Source organism: Lutra lutra, chromosome 13 (genome assembly GCF_902655055.1).
Source record: "Lutra lutra chromosome 13, mLutLut1.2, whole genome shotgun sequence".
Classification (NCBI taxonomy): Eukaryota; Metazoa; Chordata; class Mammalia; order Carnivora; family Mustelidae; genus Lutra; species Lutra lutra.
Window position 1 is genome coordinate 74,463,399 of NC_062290.1, and position 18,072 is coordinate 74,481,470.

Sequence of the window (18,072 nt, forward strand, 5' to 3'; positions counted from 1 at the left end):
GAATTAGAATCTAAAAAGTAGGATTCTGAGGAATAAATCAAACAAAGCATGGAAACATTTATGGAGAAGAGTCACCAAATTCTCTGGAAAGACATTAATGAACATTCAAAAAAAAATGGAGGGATGTACAATATTCAAAGACTGGAGGACTCTGCTATAAAGATGTCAATTATCTTCTAGGTAATTTATAATGTCAATGTAATCCAATGGAAACCTCAATAGCTTTTTTTTTTTTTAATTTTTGAGGATTTGACAAGCTCATCCTAAAATTCATAAGTAAGATGATCAAGTATTGCTAAGATACTCTTGAAGAATACGGTGGAGAGATTTACTCTATCAGATATTAAGCACTGTGGAGATGACAAAAGAAAAGACTAATAAACGGACCCATGAACAAGGCCAAGGAAACTACTGAAGCAAATATTCAGCTGAAATTAATTGGTATGTGTTAACAAGTCTGAAGCCACTTTCTGTGTAATACAGGATTGAGCAAATTAAGTAAACATGGTGAGACTAAAACACTAGGTATCTCCTTCTTGAAGTAGGGAGGTAACAGTATGAAAAGATGCTAGGTTGGAACTAGAGGTATTAGTTAAAATTTGTGGGTTTTTAACCACATGGAGACATACATTTATGAAGCATACACACAGAAATGTATTTATGAAGTATATACACACATATCCCAGTAATGTTCATTCAAAATGCCTAGAAGCAATGATGCTCCTATTACCAATGAGCACAGCTAATGCCTGGATATTGATTTCAAAATACCATTTTCCACTAAAAGGAACTGGGACTCATTGAAGTAGCCAACTGCAGCACTAAGACAGGGAAGGTAAAGAAGATCTCAACTATCTTCAGCCAGAAAGTCAGGAAGTGTTCAAATGATGATAGGGGTATGTCAAAGAGCCACAAAAGATGGTGTGAAAGGGCTCCTACTGGTCAAACCTGGGAAAATTGAACATAAAATGAAAAGTAATAGTACAAAACCTATAGAATAAAATAAGAATCTCTAAGACCATACTGACATGAAAAAAAACAAATAAGTACTAGAGCCATACAGACCTAATGCACAGTATAATGAATATAGACACCATAATTATAATTATGTGATGTGATATACATCACTACATCACCAATCATTACAATATATAAATCTATCAAAGTAACTTGTTACACACCTTAAATTCACACAATGTTATGTATCAAATTCATTTATAATGAAGGAAGGAAGGGAGGGAGGGAGGGAGGGAGGAAGGAAGATGTGAAAAGAAAAAAAAAAATCCTTTGTAATAAAATTCCAGGTAATAACTGTCAAAGGAAGGACAGAATTAACAAATCTCCCATAAGGCAGGCAACACAGTAACAAAAAATTTTTGTAATGGATGGTAAAATTATTGAGTCAAAAGAGATGAAGAACATTCTATTTATACAGTCTCAATGATTCACTCTACAAATTAATTACAAAGAAAAACAGTAATTTTACTAGAAAGAAACTTGGCAAAAACCACCTTAATAAGTGATCAAAGTTAGTATCACCAGAAACTGGATAAACTGACATCATCCGTCTCCTGATTTAATCAACCGACAAAAAGGTAACACTGTTTCAAAGAGACACTCATATTGAAAGACAGTCTATGAAATACCCAACCTGAAATCGTCACAAATGCAAAGATCACCAAGGACAAAAAATGAGGAAATGTTCCAAATTAAAGGACTTTCTGAAGAGACATGCTAAATAAATTAGCCTGATACTGGTTTAGATCTTTACCAGAAAAAAAATTCTCTTATAAAGAACATTACTTCTGCAATAGGTGAAATTTTTAAAAGGTCTATGGGATTAGAGAATCCATATTCTCTAATTTTTGTATTGTATGAATGTTAATTTCCTGATTTTCATTAACTAACTGTGTTTAGGTAACAACATCCTCGTTCTTAGAAAACACACACTGAGTTTTCATAAAGAGGCATCTTGCCTGCAAACTACTCTCCAGTATTAAGAGGAAAAAGAAAAAACAACTACCCACGCCCTCGATATAATCAGAGAGATGATGAAGTAAATGTGAAATGATGTGAACTAGGGAGTCTGGATAATTCTGGTTGTAAGGGAATTCTTTGTACTATCCTTGCAACTTAAATTATTTCAAAACAGAACTACTAAAATACTATAAACTTTAAAATATGAGTATATATCTTTATGATGTCAGGGTAACAAAGGATTTCTTTTTCTTTTCTTCTTTTTTTTGGGAGATCTATCTATCTATTTACATAGATATTTAAGATTTTGTTTATTTGAGAGAGAAAGAGAGCACTAGAGAGAGAGCGCACAAGCAGGGGGAGCGGCAGGTAGACGGACAAGCAGGGAGCCTGACATGGGGCTTGATCCCAGGACCCTGGGATCACAACCTGAGCCGAAGGCAGACCGCTTAACCAAGCCATCCAGTCGCCCCAGGAGATACATTTCTTTTTTACCAGCATTTTACTGTTGTAGAAACTGGGATACACAGAGGTTCCACAACTTGCTCAAAGTCACACAGCTAGTTAAAGGATGAAGTTACAGTTCACTAATTTGTTTCTACTGAACAATGAAAATAATGACAAAGAAAAATAAGTTGGTTTTCGTCACTGATTCATTCATTCAGTCTTGAGTTGAGTTCATCGATTCAGTTGCAAACACAGTTTTTAAGGCTACTAAAAGCAGGCCTAGGTCCTTTGGGGGTAAAAAAACACATTTTTTTTTTTTTCAGGTCACCTGCAGAAGTGGGTTCCTTGATAATTAGTAACAGCTTCCCAATCTCTATCAAGCCGTGGTACTAGACTCTGGCTTCTAAACTGAAGAATACACTTTCCTTGGCTTTGTAGCTCAATGGCCTATGCTAACAGCTAATGATTTTGTTCAATGGATAGACCTTTCTCTGAATTCAGCAGTAATATGGCATATTAGATAACAGGCAGGTGTCTATCTATCCTTTTATAACCTTTCTTGGTCCTAACATATTAACTTCAATTTTAAAAAAATTTATTTTTTTAAATTAACATGTAATGTATTATGGGTTTCAGAGGTAGAGATCAGTGATTCATCAGTCTTATATAACACTCAGTGCTCATTATAGCACATGCCCTCCTTAATGGCCATCAGCCAGTTACCCCATCCCCATCCCCCAGCAACCCTCACTTTGTTTCCTATAATCAAGAGTTCCTTATGGTTAGTAACAAAGGATTTCTTAAACAAGACATAAAAAACACAAATATAAAGAACATGGCAAATAATAAATCTGACTAGATAAAAATACCATGATAAGAATAAACCAATAAGCCAAAAATGGAAGAAACGATTTGTAACACATAAAATCAACAAAGGACTAGTAGGTATGATATATATTTTAAAATTCCCACAAAAAGAAAACAAGAAAAAAACAAGAAGCCAAACACACACACAAGATGGCAACAAAGTTAAAGAGTAAGGGACAATGGCCAATAAATAAAAATACATTCAACCTCAAGGGTGATCAGGAAAATCTCACAGCAGCATTGTCCGTAATAGCCTCAAGCTAAAACAACCCAAACGTCTATCAACAGAGGAATGGATAAACAAACGGCAGTATATTCATACAATGGGTATCTATATACTTGATACTGAGAATGAATAAGCAACAACCACATATATACATATATAAATATGGATGAATCACAAGTCACAAAAGATGAAGAGCATGATACCATTTACATAAAATTCTAAATAAAGGATGAAAAATGTTTAAATTAGCACTTAGGGCTGCATAATGGGTGGTAAGAAAAACACACACAAGGGAAAAGCAGAAAAGCAAAAGAATGATTACCATCAAATTTGAGACTGATCTTGCAGCAGGGAGGGAGAGAACATAATCAATGAGAGGGCCACAAAGAATGTTTCTTCAGGCTGTATAAATCTATTATTCCTTAGCCTGGGTGATAACTACATGCGTGTTAAGAAATATATTTGCATATTTTAGAAGCTCTTCTAATGGTATAATGTATGTCACTAAACACAGAGTAATTATGACTTAACCCAGGAACTGTAAAGAACCTTTCAGGAAAAAAAGAACAGAAAGTGAAGCAGGAAGCGCTCAGGAGACTGTACTGCAGAAGCCAAGAGGAAAAGAACAAGGGAACAGTGAACTGCATCAAATATTAGTGAGAAGCAGGGTAAACCTTCACATAATACTAAAAAAGAAAATTATTATTCTCTGTTGATGAATTAGTTATCTTAAGATGGAGACATTACTTTGCATTGAGATTTACTGAAACAATGAAAAAGGATGTTAATATTCTGATATTGTATATTCAGAAACCAAAATTCTTGATCATATTTTTAAAACGTCCTCCTCCCACAATGTAGGATATTAATTACATCAACAATATATACTCAGTTAGTAGAATAAGTGCAATTCTGCATTTGATAGCCAAGTTTTGGTAAACTTTAATTACAGCCTCAATTATGGATTGCTGGAACTGTGATTACAAAGACCTTTGGGCTCTACCAAACTGGATATGCTGAGTAGAGGCTGGTAACCAATATTATAACACAAAAATCTGGTTAGACCAAGACAAAAGTTTTAACAATGTAGGAACATGAACTACAATTCACTTGGCTTTTCCAGTTATAAATAACAAAAGGCTTTTACTTGGAAATAAAGTTACAAACTACTTTCCAGAAAATGTGGGGCACTTGGCTAAGGATTCATTTTTCTCACCTGTAAGATAAAGATGGACTAAATACCACTTAAGGGCTCAATAAGCAGTATTTCATGTTGTCACCTGAGAAAGGGAAACCAATCACAATGGGAAATAAAATTTAATACTGATCTAGATAATAAACCACACTTCTGAGGGCTGCAAAACCAAAAAGTATCACACATTAACCTAATGATATAACTGGGCCATTCACTGCTCCTTCCTTTTTTGTTTTAAAACTATAAATCTATTGATAACTAATTTTAAATAAGTACAAAAAGCTCTTCAAAGCAGTATCGCAGAGACAATTCAGAAGGCTGTATTTTTGTTAATGAAAAAATGCAACTTCACACAAATTAAAGATAAAAACAGGAGTTCTGATATTTAAAAAACCAAACAAAGTAAGATAAATTCTCTTCTCAAAGAAGAGGATTTCTATGGGATTATGCCATTTACATAAAGGGCACTAATTTAGGCCCTAGTTTTAAAATACCACTACTTCAGAAGAGAGAAGCATTTCTTTCAAGAGCACTTTCTTTCAAGAGCACTTATATCAATATTCTATGGCTATAAATCAACACATTCAAAGCCATGTTAATATGTAACACTATTAATTTGAAGGAAATGGTTGTATGGCTTATAAAAGAATGTGTAAGATTAATGTTAGAAAATAAGTTTTTAACTCAATTTTAGATAATCCATTTGTTTTTGCCAACTAACAGAATCTACTAATATTAAGATTTAATCAGTGAACACATTTTATTCCAAGATTTTTTTCTTTCCTTTAGAAATCCTGAGAGAATCCAAGAAGAAAAAGGGTGATACACATGGATTAATAAATAAACTTATGATTTCAGAAAACTTGCTTTGTGACTCAAAATGGAACTACTCACCAAAAGCAGCGGCCATAGGGGGTTCAAGGGATGGCTGGCCATCACCAGTAGGAAGGTCTAAACGAGTGAAGTCTCTGCTTTTGTCATTATTATATTTCACATTAAGGCTGGTGAGCTTGGAGAAGTCAATACGCAGAGTGCAGCATGCATTATAGATATTCTGGCCATCCAGAGCCTAAAGCATGTAAGAAAGGGACTGATGTTTTGCAAGACAACAACACTGATAAATCAAGTAGCTTCTACTTTGACAGAGAGTGGCAATCAAGTATAAAGCAGAGAGAAATGGACTAATAGCCAAAGACCTGTGTTTACTTGTACCTCTGTCACTCACTATATAAACATAAGAGAGAAAAAGAAAATCTCAGTTTTTCACAATGTTATAATAATCCCTATCTTATCTGTGGTAAGATCAAATGAAAGAAGAGAAATGTAAAAGCTTGGAAAAATATTATACATTATTGAGCATCGTACTAGCTATCATTTTAATTATTTTGTCCCAACAAATGTTTAAGAATGATTTGATTTTATATTTCATCTTAACTTTTTAGTATACTTTATGTAGGTTAAGATGAAATAAAGCCTTTGTAAATGGAACTTGTAAGAACCACAACATATGAATTATCTCTTTTTTTTCTCTTGTAAATTTATTTTATAATAGTCTGAATAACAACTTGAGGGAAATTTTGCAGTCAGTTCTGATATAAGACCAGAGATCAGCAAAGCCTCCCTTCACAACAACAAAAACTTATCAAAGGGATATTTGTAGTCACTTGACTTCCACAAATGCTAAGATTTATAAAAACAGAAATCAGAAACCAAAATACATAAGAAAATGCAAATATACAAAAATATTTATAATAAGTTACTGATGAGTACATTATCATAATGGTATAAAATAATATATACAGACAGAGGGTACAGCAAATATAAAGTCTATACTCCTAATCAAAAGGCAGACAGTATACAAAAAACTACTAGAAGCCTTAGTCCCTATCTTTGAAAAGAAATTAGAAATAATTCAGATACTGATACCAGAGAGAATTAGCGTTAGGAACAGATCTCAGTAAGACATCGGTGAAATATAACCAAACTGAACATGAAATCTTACATCTTGTCAAAACCCAAGCACACACACACACAAACACAAAAGGAAGAAAAAGGGGGCAATATAAACCAACAGCAGCAAACTTCCTAAAATGTAGTATCTTCACCAATTCAGAGCTCAACAAAAGTCAATAGCAAATATGGTTACAAAAACGGTATCAACCAATATGGCTAATTTAATAGAAGAAAATGAAGACACAAGGACAAAGATAATTCTACTTTACTAGTCAGATTTTATTAGGAATACTGTGCTCCACTCTAGACTTTATATATGACAGAAAAGAGTCCCAAAGATCTGAGAAGTGATAAATGATTTGAAACCATTTCATATGAAGGGAGTTAATTTTTACTTATTATTTTAAAAAGCATATGGAACAGTGCCTTTAAAAACAAAATTTTATATTATGTATATACTATAAAAACACATTGTGAACTACAATAAGGGAAAAGACATGATGGCATTCTTTGCTATCACTGAAGTGACTGATAAATGAAAAATAAAGAAAGATCATAATTACCATTTTGGCATAATGTGCATTCACTGGGTCAGCATATTGAAGCAAGGCTTGAAACTGATTATTCTTTGTAAAGGTGATAATCTTCAAGACTGTGCCAAATTTGGAAAATATCTGGAAAAAGTTCACATTAGCAAGGAAGAAATTAGGCTAATGTACCTTTATAAATATAACTTGATTCATGAATTCCATTTTTATTTATTCTTTTTTTATAAATATTTATTTATTTGACAGCGAGACACACAGCGAGAGAAGGAACACAAGCAGAAGGAGTGGGAGAGGGAAAAGCAGGGAGCCCAATGTGAGGCTTGATCCCAGGACCCCGGGATCATGACCTGAGCTAATAATGGCAGAAGCTGAACGACTGAGCCACCCAGGTGACCCATGAACTCCTTTTTTAAGTGAAAATAATTTCCTCTATTAAAACTGTTGGTACAGGGACACCTGGGTGGCTCAGTTGGTGAAGTGTCTGCCTTTGGCCCAGGTCATGATCCCAGGGTTCTGGGATCAAATCCCACAATGGGCTCCTTGCTTGGCGGGGAGCCTGGTTCTCCCTCTGCCTCTGCCTGCCACTCCTCGTGCATGCACTTGCATGCGCGCTCTCTCTCTCTCTGACAAATAAAATCTTAAAAACAAAACAAACAAACAAAAAAACCTGTTGATACAAAAATGACTTATACCCATGCATGGCTTAAAACAATGCCTGACACAGTGCATGACAACAGGCACTCAAGTATTTCACCTATTTTACAGTATGTCATAACTGGCACAATACTGACAACATGACACTACAATAGGAATTAATCAGTGTTATGAGATAATGGTGTTACAAAGCATATGAATGAAACCGGAAGAGTCCTTGGATCAGCTATTTCACCATGAGAATCAGCATCTATTTCTTGAGATTTTTATAGGCAGAGAAACTACAAAATGTTCCTCTAGAGGCTGCTCCATTAATTCATTCAATATTCACAGAGCGCTGTTCTACACCCTGGGAAATCACCAGTGAATGACAAGAGCCTCTGCCTTGAGGAAGGATAGACCATAAATAAACAACATGATGTCTCATCATAAAAAAGTGTTATGAATAAAAATGAAATGAAAAAGGATGAGAAATATCAAGTGCTGGGGAGGATGTGGAGAAAACAGAACTCCTGTGCACTGTTGGTGGGAATGTAAAATGGTGTAGCTGCTATGGAAAATAGTATGGTGGTTCTTTGAAGAAATAAAAAATACAATTACCATATGATCCAACAATTCCATTTCTGAGTATAAACCCAAAAGAAGTGAAAGCAGGGATTCAAAGAGCTATTTGTATACCCATGTTCAACAGCCTTATTTGCAAAAGATGGAAGCAACCTAAATATCCACCCACAAAAATGTGGTAAATATATGCAATGGAATATTACTCAGCCTTTAAAAGAAAGGACATTCTGACACATGCTACAACATGGATGAACCTTGAAGACATTTAAGTGAAATATGCCAGTCACAAAATGAAAAATTATGCATGACTCCACTTATATGAGTAACCTAGAATAGTCAAATTCACAGAGACAGCAAGTAGAATCTTAGTTACCAGTAGCTGAGAAAGGGGAAATGAGGAATTATTGTTTAATAGGTTTCAGCTTAGGAAGATAAAAAAAATTTTGTAGATACAAGATGTTTGGTGATAACTGAAAAACAATGTGAGCGTACTTAATGTTACTGAACTACACAATTAAAAGAGGTTAAAATAGTAAAACGTATATATATTTTAAACCCCTCAAAATAAACCATCTTAAAAGTCCAAATACTAATTTTTGGCAAAAATATTCTTTAACATATTATCAGCTCAGAGTCAGACACTTCTTAGAGGAGATAGTACTATTTACCAAGATTTGTGGAAACAATTTGTCCTAGAAGAGCTAACCAAAAAACGTTATTATTTAAAATCAGATGTCTGAGGGTTCTTTATTTAATGTCTTTAAAAATGCAGATAATTTAATTATGCTCATATTTAGAACTCCAGGATCTTAATCTCTCATTTAACTATTTTGAAAAACATAAGTAATTTGCTTTTGTATTTTTTTTTATTTTTTTTTAAAGATTTTATTTATTTGACAGAGAGAGATCACAAGTAGATGGAGAGGCAGGCAGAGAGAGAGAGAGAGAGGGAAGCAGGCTCCCTGCTGAGCAGAGAGCCCGATGTGGGGCTCGATCCCAGGACCCTGGGATCATGACCTGAGCCGAAGGCAGCGGCTTAACCCACTGAGCCACCCAGGCGCCCATGCTTTTGTATTTTTTAAAAAAGATTTTATTTATTCATTTGACAGAGAGCGACATAGCAAGAGAGGGAATATAAGCTGAGGGAGTGGGAGAGGGAGAAGCACGCTTCCCGCAAAGCCATGTAAAAATACAAAAACAAGGCACCCCTTGTTTTTGTATTTTTAATGGTCCTATAACAGGCATTTCTTCAGTATACTTGTGTGTCCTAGGTAACAGTCTTAGAATTTATAAAAGAATACCAAACTGCTATTATCAAATACTATCTCTGAGTGTCCCTAATAGCCAAATGGTCCTCCCTTTTTAACTGGGAGGCCTGCATGGCTCAGTCAGTTAAGTGTCTGCCTTCAGTTCAGGTCATGATCTTGGGGCGCTGCTCAAGCCCTGCGGCAGGCTCCCTGCTCAGCAGGGAGTCTGCTTCCCCCGTCCCCTACCCCAACTCATGGTGTCTCTCTCTCTCAAATAAATAAATATTTTTTTTTTAAAGGACCAAATTTGCCTTCTTCTCACATGACTATCAAAGAATATAGATTTTATGTTTTATCTTTCTTTAAGATATAAGCATTCTTGGGAAAAGGTCTTGTATTTTCCTTATTTCCGCCTTTGGTGATACTATGGTCACACACATACAACCCCCAATCTAAATATTACGAGTGCATCAACTGAGTGTTGGCCAAAGAAGTAGCAACAGATTTTTTTTACTGCAGCCACAGGTAGTATTCTAAAGTACAAGATTATATCATATATAATTTTGCCCTGGTGTACCTCTCTAACCACATTTCCTGATACTTTTTATACCACACTATTTACACCAACGAGGTGCAGTTGTCTATAGTTCTCTAAATATACAAAGTGGTTTCAGACTTTTTTTTTTTTAAATACTTTTTTTTTTTTTTAACTTATTTATTTGACAGAGAGAGATCACAAGTAGGCAGAGAGGCAGGCAGAGAGAGAGGAGGAAGCAGGCTCCCTGCGGAGCAGAGAGCCCGATGTGGGACTCGATCCCAGGACTCCGAGATCATGACCTGAGCCGAAGGCAGCGGCTTAACCCACTGAGCCACCCAGGCGCCCCTGGTTTCAGACTTCTAAGCCTACACGTGTGGGTATTCCCTTTTCTTAGAACTCTGTGCCGAAACCAATATATTTTCGTTTATCTTTTCCAAAACTCAGCTCAGGAAGTAATGACACCAGAAAATTCTCTGCCTCTCCCAAATATAAACAGAGTTCATTCTCTTTCCAGAGTATTACTCCCTTCTTGGTCTCGAATATAAGTATTTATTTTGTTTTACTTATATTGTACTATACATTTGTCTACTTATCTGCCTCCTTTAATTAGACTGAGAGCTTCTTGAAGGTATATACTTTGTCTTAATCATTTCTATATCACTGAGTGTAATTCTTAACATATAAATAGGTACACATAAATGCCTTTTATTAACTGATAAAGAAGTATACTCAGACCTGATTGGAGAATTATAGTAACACACAGTTTGTTTGTTTGTTTTTAAGATTTTATTTATGTATTTGACAGACAGAGATCACAAGTAGGCAGAGAGGCAGGCAGAGAGAGAGGAAGAAGCAGGCTCCTGGCCAAGCAGAGAGCCCGATGTAGGGCTCGATCCCAGGATCCCGGGATCATGACCCGAGCTGAAAGCAGAGGCTTTAACCCACTGAGCCACTCAGGTGCCCCAGCACACAATTTTTTAAAAACAAAAACACGCCTGGGTGGCCCAGTGTTAAGCGTCTGCCTTTGGCTCAGGTCATGATCCCAGGACCCTGGGATCGAGTCCCACATCAGGCTCCTTGCTCAGTGGGGAGCCTGCTTCTCCCTCAGCCTGTCACTTCCCCTGCTTGTGCGCTCTCTCTCTCTGACAAATAAATAAAATCTAAAAAAAAAATTTTTTTAAATAAACATTTTTGATGTAAAATATTAATGAAATAGCAAGAACATATAATTTGTTCTCAAATTTGGAATAATTTTACACAAAATTATGCACAGAACTTAGTTAATTTTAACTTAACTTTCAGATTTCCTTAATGTTTATATTCTTTCTCTCATTTAACTTGGAACACCAAGTACAATGTACATCCTGAGTGTTGTTGGGCTGTGTGATTTTTAACAAATGTGCTAACAGAATATAAATGGACTGAAATAGGGGTGCCTGGGCGGCTCAGTCATTAAGTGCCTGCCTTTGGCTCAGGTTGGTCCTGGAATGGAGCCCCACATCAGGGTCCCTGCTCAGTGGGAAGCCTGCTTCTCCCTCTTTCACTCCCCCCGCTTGTGTTCCCTCTCTTGCTGTCTCTCTGTCATATAAATAAACAAAATATTTTTAAAAATTAATAAATAAAAAATAAACGGACCGAACTGGCTAATCATGGAGAGTTATCCAGAGTCCCCTCGACTGTATTTGTTGAGAGAGGAACTACAAAGATCATTTTGATACTTCTGAACAAAGTAAGTGAGGACCAACATCAGGGAATCCAGGCTAATGCCTCAAGTGTGATTTTTAACATCTTTTCATAATTATCAAAATACTAATTTTTAAACAATTTGGTCTCATAAGATTATCATTTGGGAAAGTTTAACATGTATAGATTTATTAATATTGATTACAATAATTTGACTCTGTGACTCTATTTCCCTAACATACTTATTTTGCTGTCATAAACGCACAGACTCAACTCTTGATGTTTCCTGTGCATTTTAATCTTTTTAGACTTTAAAAATGGGATAAAGAGAATACTAAGATCAAAGTCAGGTAAAATTAATCTTCATCATGATTTTTATAAAAGTAGCACTTACTAGAGACTGAAAAAGTTCATTTGTACTCACTTGTAAAAAGTGTATTGGCCATAATTTGTTTACAACAGTTTTTGTACCCAACAAAACGGTAAGACTTAAGAACCAGAATTTTATTTTATTATTTAAAAAAATTTTTTTTTAATTTATTTGAGAGAGAGTGAGCAAGCATGAGCAGGTAGAGAGGCGGAGGGAGAAGCAGACTCCCTGCTGAGCAAGTCCTAATGTAGGACTTGATTTTAGGACTCCAAGATCATGACCCGAGCCGAAGGCAGATGCTTAACCAACTGAACCATTCACTGTGCCTCAAGAACAAGAATTTTACATTACTAGCACTGATTCTTTCAATATCGAAATAATTGCTTTTTCCAAGTTATTTTTCTTTGTTCTGCAATTCAAAACGATCAGTCCTTTATCCCAAAGACATTCATCTAATGGACATTCATAAAAGTCCCCCATAAATAACAGTACTTGGAAGTAATGGATTATATAAGAACATTGTTTGAACTTTTTCAGCGCACAAAGGAATTTTTTAGTATGCAGGTTGAATTTACATTATGGATCAGTCGATAAATATCCTCTTTATCTATAAATACTCTATGTGACACCATCTAATCCAATGGTTTTAATTACCGCCCATACGCTGATGATAACCACATCTCCAGCCCTGAATTCTTACACCCAATCCAGACTTATTTACGAACTGTCTATTCAACATCTACCACTTGCATGCCTAATAGGAAGCTTAACATCTCCAAACCACTACCTCCCACCCTTGCCCCAAATCTTTTTGCCCCTTCACTCAGTCTTCACTATCTTAGTACAAGACTGCTGTATTTAGCAGAGGCTCATACCCAAAGTCTCAAAGGCATTCCTGATTACTTCTCTTTTTCTTCATAATCCACATCTACTCAAACCATCTGCAAATCCTTCCAAATACATCCATTATCATCACTGCCTGTGACAACATCCTCACGTGGGTCTCACCATCTCTCATCTGGACTATGCCAAGATCGTCCACTTACACCTATACGTTTATTCTTAACATAGCAACAAGAGTGATTTCACTGCAACATAAATCTATCATTTTACTACTGTACTCAAAATCTTCTAATAGCTTCCCATCAGCTGGATCCCAAACCTTCTGAGACTCTATCATTTATGGCCTTCCTACTTCTTACACTACAAAACATAGTCTCATTTCTGATATTTCAACGCATTAAAGCACACTTCCACTTTAGAGACTCTGCACTTCCTGTTCTGACTAGATCATTATGCTACCACATGTACACATAACTTATATCCTCACATACTTCAAGCCTCTGCTCAAATGTCATATTGAAAAGCTCCCTTAGCCTTCCTCATCTGAAATAGCACTGCTCTCATCTCAGCCATTCAATCCCCTCACCATGAGCTAAAGAAAAAACACGAGCTTCAATGGATGTTAGAGAACAGTTAAGCTAATGGCAACTCTTCAGCAAAAAGTATTAAATAATCTGCTAATTAATTATAACAGAAGCAACAAAATCCACACTTCCATGTACTCCTTCATCACAATATTCATCACATTTTATGCTATTACTTATGAAATTATATCTTAATAGACAAGACAATAAGAGCAAGGATTAGTTTATTAGTAGCATTTTAGTAATGCAATTTAGTAATGCAATCAAATGCAATTTACTAGCATCTGATAATTACAGCTAACATTTCTTGAGCACTTAATATGTACCTTTCAAATATATACCTTAATATATACACTTCTCTAGGGGTTTTAAATGCATAGAAATAATAAAAAGCTACAAAGAGGGTGAGTTACTTGCTCATCGTTATAGAGACAGTAAGTGACAGAGCCAAGATTCAAACCAGCTCCAGACCTTGTATCCTTAATCATTATGCTATTCTACACTTTCGTTGGCTAATGATACAAAGTGCTGGAGGAGAGGGCTTAACATAATTAGAGAAAGAATGAAGACGTAAATCTGACCTGAAAATTGAATGAGGTAGATTCAGCAAAGTCACTAACTCAGGGAAGAGTGCTCCAGGCCTAAGAAATAGAAATGGACTAGACAGGAATTAAGTGGGGGGAGGGGAACAGTAAACGGGCCGGAAAAGCTGGCAGCTAAATAAGCAAAATATTCGGGAAAGAGGGTAAAGAGATGGGGAGAGGTCTGCGTATGGGAACCTGAAGGGCCTTAGTAAGGACTTTGGTTTTATTCCGCCAGCAGTGGGAATGGAGCGCAGTTAGCTGAAAGGCTGAGAGTCTTACCCCGATGGTTACTACTTAGACTCTCAGAATCACTCCTCTTCACCCTGAAGGACACTGTGATCTTTTGGGAGAGAAACGAGGTTTGTTACTGCTCCCAGTGAAACGATAACTGGGATGATGGGACAGGACCACATGACGGTAGCTAAGTTCAAGGCTGTTTGAGGGCAATGTTGACCACAGGGACAAAAACACCTTTTGTAAGTTAGATAGCAATAGTTTCAATGTTACAGTTGCAAAAGCAAACGCAGCTGATGGATCATAGAGTGTTCAGTAACACTCTGGGGTAACAAGAGAAGAAAATCTACCAGAACCAAGAAGCCAATCACCGAAGCAACTGTTGAACCCTGTTAAGGAATGAGGGGGGCTATGGATAGCACTGATAGAGCCCTCCCTAAGATAAATTTCACAAATGCATTTATTTAGAAAATGGCTTGCAAAAAGCTATCACAGGGAACACAGTAGGCCTGATAAATGGTATATTTTGATATTTACATGCATGGCACAGGAACTATATCTGAGCTTTATTGCCAATTAGTACGAAGACTGTGGGAGAGTAACAACTTTTAAACACCCCAGTTTCCTTATCGATAAAATGTGAGACTAGGATGGAATGCAATTCTTAACTACACATGCACATATATACCCCTATGATTCTTCACTTAGTAATGTAAATCCAAAGGTCTGAAAAACAATTAAATGATTCTGGACTGACTTGGTATCATGCTATGCAATATATATTGAGATATAAATATGAAATAAGCATGTTTTAGTGTTTTAACATTTTGATATATGGGCTGACAGGTATAATGAAATGGAATCAATATGCAGCAAAAGAGGACAAAAACTAACTGAAGGTTTTGGGCTAGATGCAAATGTTCATGCATACAGGTTACCAAGTAACTGTACATTTTGAGGATATGTGTATATACGGAGCATCAGTTAAAAATATAATAAGCACTCAAAAAAAATAATAATAATATAATAAGCACTCAAATCAGGAGGCTTGAGTTCTAACTGGCTTTTCAATTACTCTCTACAATAATATTTAATTAATCAATTACTGGAGTCTGTTTTATCCACTATAAAATTATGTAACTAAGTGAGTTTCCAGTTCTTAAATTCAATATATTCATAGTAGGCCATGATCTGGTGGAGTGTCTTTTATCACAACAGTTTAGAAATATTAATGAGTAGCCTATGAAAACTATGTTGGTTATCAGTCAGTATTTAATATACTTCTATTTTACATATGCAGAATTATCACACAACTTTCTTTCAGAGTTTTTAAAATGAAAATACTCATATGAAAGGAGTCAAAAGAAATAAGTTAGTTGTTTTCTATATTGATTTAACTTTCTAGGAATAATTATTACTAGTGGTTTTTTTTTTTTTTTAAGATTTTATTTATTTATTTGACAGAGAGAGATCACAAGCAGGCAGAGAGAGGGGAGGAAGCAGGCTCCCTGCTGAGCAGAGAGCCCGATGCGGGGCTCGATCCCAGGACTCTGAGATCATGACCTGAGCCGAAGGCAGCAGCTTAACCCACTGAGCCACCCAGGCGCCCCTACTAGTGGTTTTTATAGGATTTTATAATTTGTTCATTTTCATGCTTAGGTAATAAGAATTTCTTACATATCCCTTTAAATCAAGTATTTTAGTTAGAAAAAGGAAGCTATCAAAAAGTTATCTCTAGGGTGCCTGGGAGGCTCAGTTAGTTAAGCATCTGCCTTTGGCTAGGTCATGATCTCAGGGTCTTAGAATCGAGTCCCACATCACACTCTTTGCTCAGTAGGGAGTCTGCTTCTCCCTCTCCCTCTGCCACTCCCCCTGCTTGTGTTCTCTGACAAATAAACAAATAAAGTCCTTAAAAAATTTTATCTCTAATTGATACTATTTCTTACCTGAAACAGGATGTTGAAGGCTTTTTTAAAAATTATTATTATTTAAACAAATATACCAACCAAAATCAACAACCAAAAAACTCTAAAGATAGTAAAACATCAAGGGTTTGGAGGTCACATGTGTCTCTTAAGAGTATTATTCCACTTTACCTGATGAAGAACTTCCAGAGTAACAGGGTAAAAGAGGTTTTCAATAATTATTCGGAGCACAGGGCTCTGCCCAGGTAGGATTGTGCCTTCATTGGTAGGAGCTCCAGGAAGGGCCAGACTTCCCGACTGGACAGCACTGACAGCCTGCAATGCAGCTTGGGCTCTCTATAAAATGATCCAAAATGAGAACTTTTAGTTACACTGAAGCACTACATGAATCCTAAAAATCAGTTGGTATAGAGTACTACGAAGTAATATAGTTAAATAAAAATATACATATCTACTTTCCCTAGATGCACATACCCTAAATCTGTAATCAATTAAGATTCAAAGTCTTGCTTTCATTTAACAATGACACAATATTTAAGAAAGGTGCTTAAATTTACTTGAATGAAAAAAAAAACACACATGGCGAAGAGGAAAATTTGGATGTGGATTTTTATCTCCTAATTTTTTCAAAGAGCGTGTGTGCAAATGAGGGTAGGGGGTGGGCGGAGGGAGAGAAGAGAATCCCAAGCAGATTCCACGCTGAGTGCAAGCTGACGTGGGGCTCAATCCCACTACCCACAAGATCATGAACAGAGCCAAAACTGAGAGTTGAACTGAGCCACCCAGGAGCCCTTTTATTTCCTATTTTTGAAATGACAGTAAGAAAAAAAATGTGAAAGTAACATTAAAGATGACTTAGAAACCACTCAAGTACCTCTTCCTTTTCTCTCCCTAAACAATTGAGTTCTAAAACCTTTGGGTGGCATCTGCTAGATGCAAATATGGAAGAGAGAAGCTACAGTGGTTCAGAGGGGGTTAGGAATGCATCCCTATAGGAAGGCATCCTGGCATGAGCATCACGTGAGCCCAAGCAATGTCAGGAGAACATCTGTGTGGTCAGGCTGTCTGGCAAGGGGAACATGAGCCCAAATAAGATATGAACCTTCTATGTGTGGGGGTGGCTCACTGCTAGACATAAGAACCTGAGGAACAAAAGAAGGGTACAAAGGACTGTCAGAGCCCAAGGACAGTCAGGAAAGGGTCCACACAGTGTGGACTAATATAGGGAAGATAGTATGAGCAAAGTGAAGACCAGGTCCATATGCGGGCCTGAATGGGGTAAGGAGGTAATTCAATGGTGGGGCAGCCTGGCATGAGATGTAAGAGCACAAGCAGGGTCAGGCAGACAAGCTTCTTCTCTTTTTTAGTAAGACGACAATATTTATTTATAATTAAACATTTATGGAACACTATGTGCAGGCATCATTCTAAGCACTCACTACACAAATATCTCTAATTCTCACAACAATTTATGAGGTGTGTACTATTTTTTTAAAGATTTATTTATTTGAGAGAGAGAGAAAGCAGGAGCAGGAGGAAGGGCAGGGAGAAAGGGAGAAGCAGACTCCCCGCTGAGCAGGGAGCCTGATACGGGGCTTGATCCCAGGACTCTGCTATCATGACCTGAGCCGAA

General features: G+C 36.4%; 1 protein-coding gene across 9 annotated transcripts in view; it reads right to left on the reverse strand.

The window, feature by feature from the left end:
• Nucleotides 1-18,072, reverse strand: part of PTBP3 (polypyrimidine tract binding protein 3) — a 121,762-nt gene that overhangs the window by 27,340 nt on the left and 76,350 nt on the right. For all 9 annotated transcript variants that reach the window (XM_047699121.1, XM_047699124.1, XM_047699126.1 and 6 more), the window contains 3 exons: nucleotides 16,611-16,775; nucleotides 7,229-7,339; nucleotides 5,607-5,781 (listed from right to left, as the gene is read on the reverse strand). In XM_047699121.1, the coding sequence (XP_047555077.1) occupies nucleotides 5,607-5,781; nucleotides 7,229-7,339; nucleotides 16,611-16,775 (451 nt within the window). The remainder of the gene's footprint in view (nucleotides 1-5,606; nucleotides 5,782-7,228; nucleotides 7,340-16,610; nucleotides 16,776-18,072) is intronic.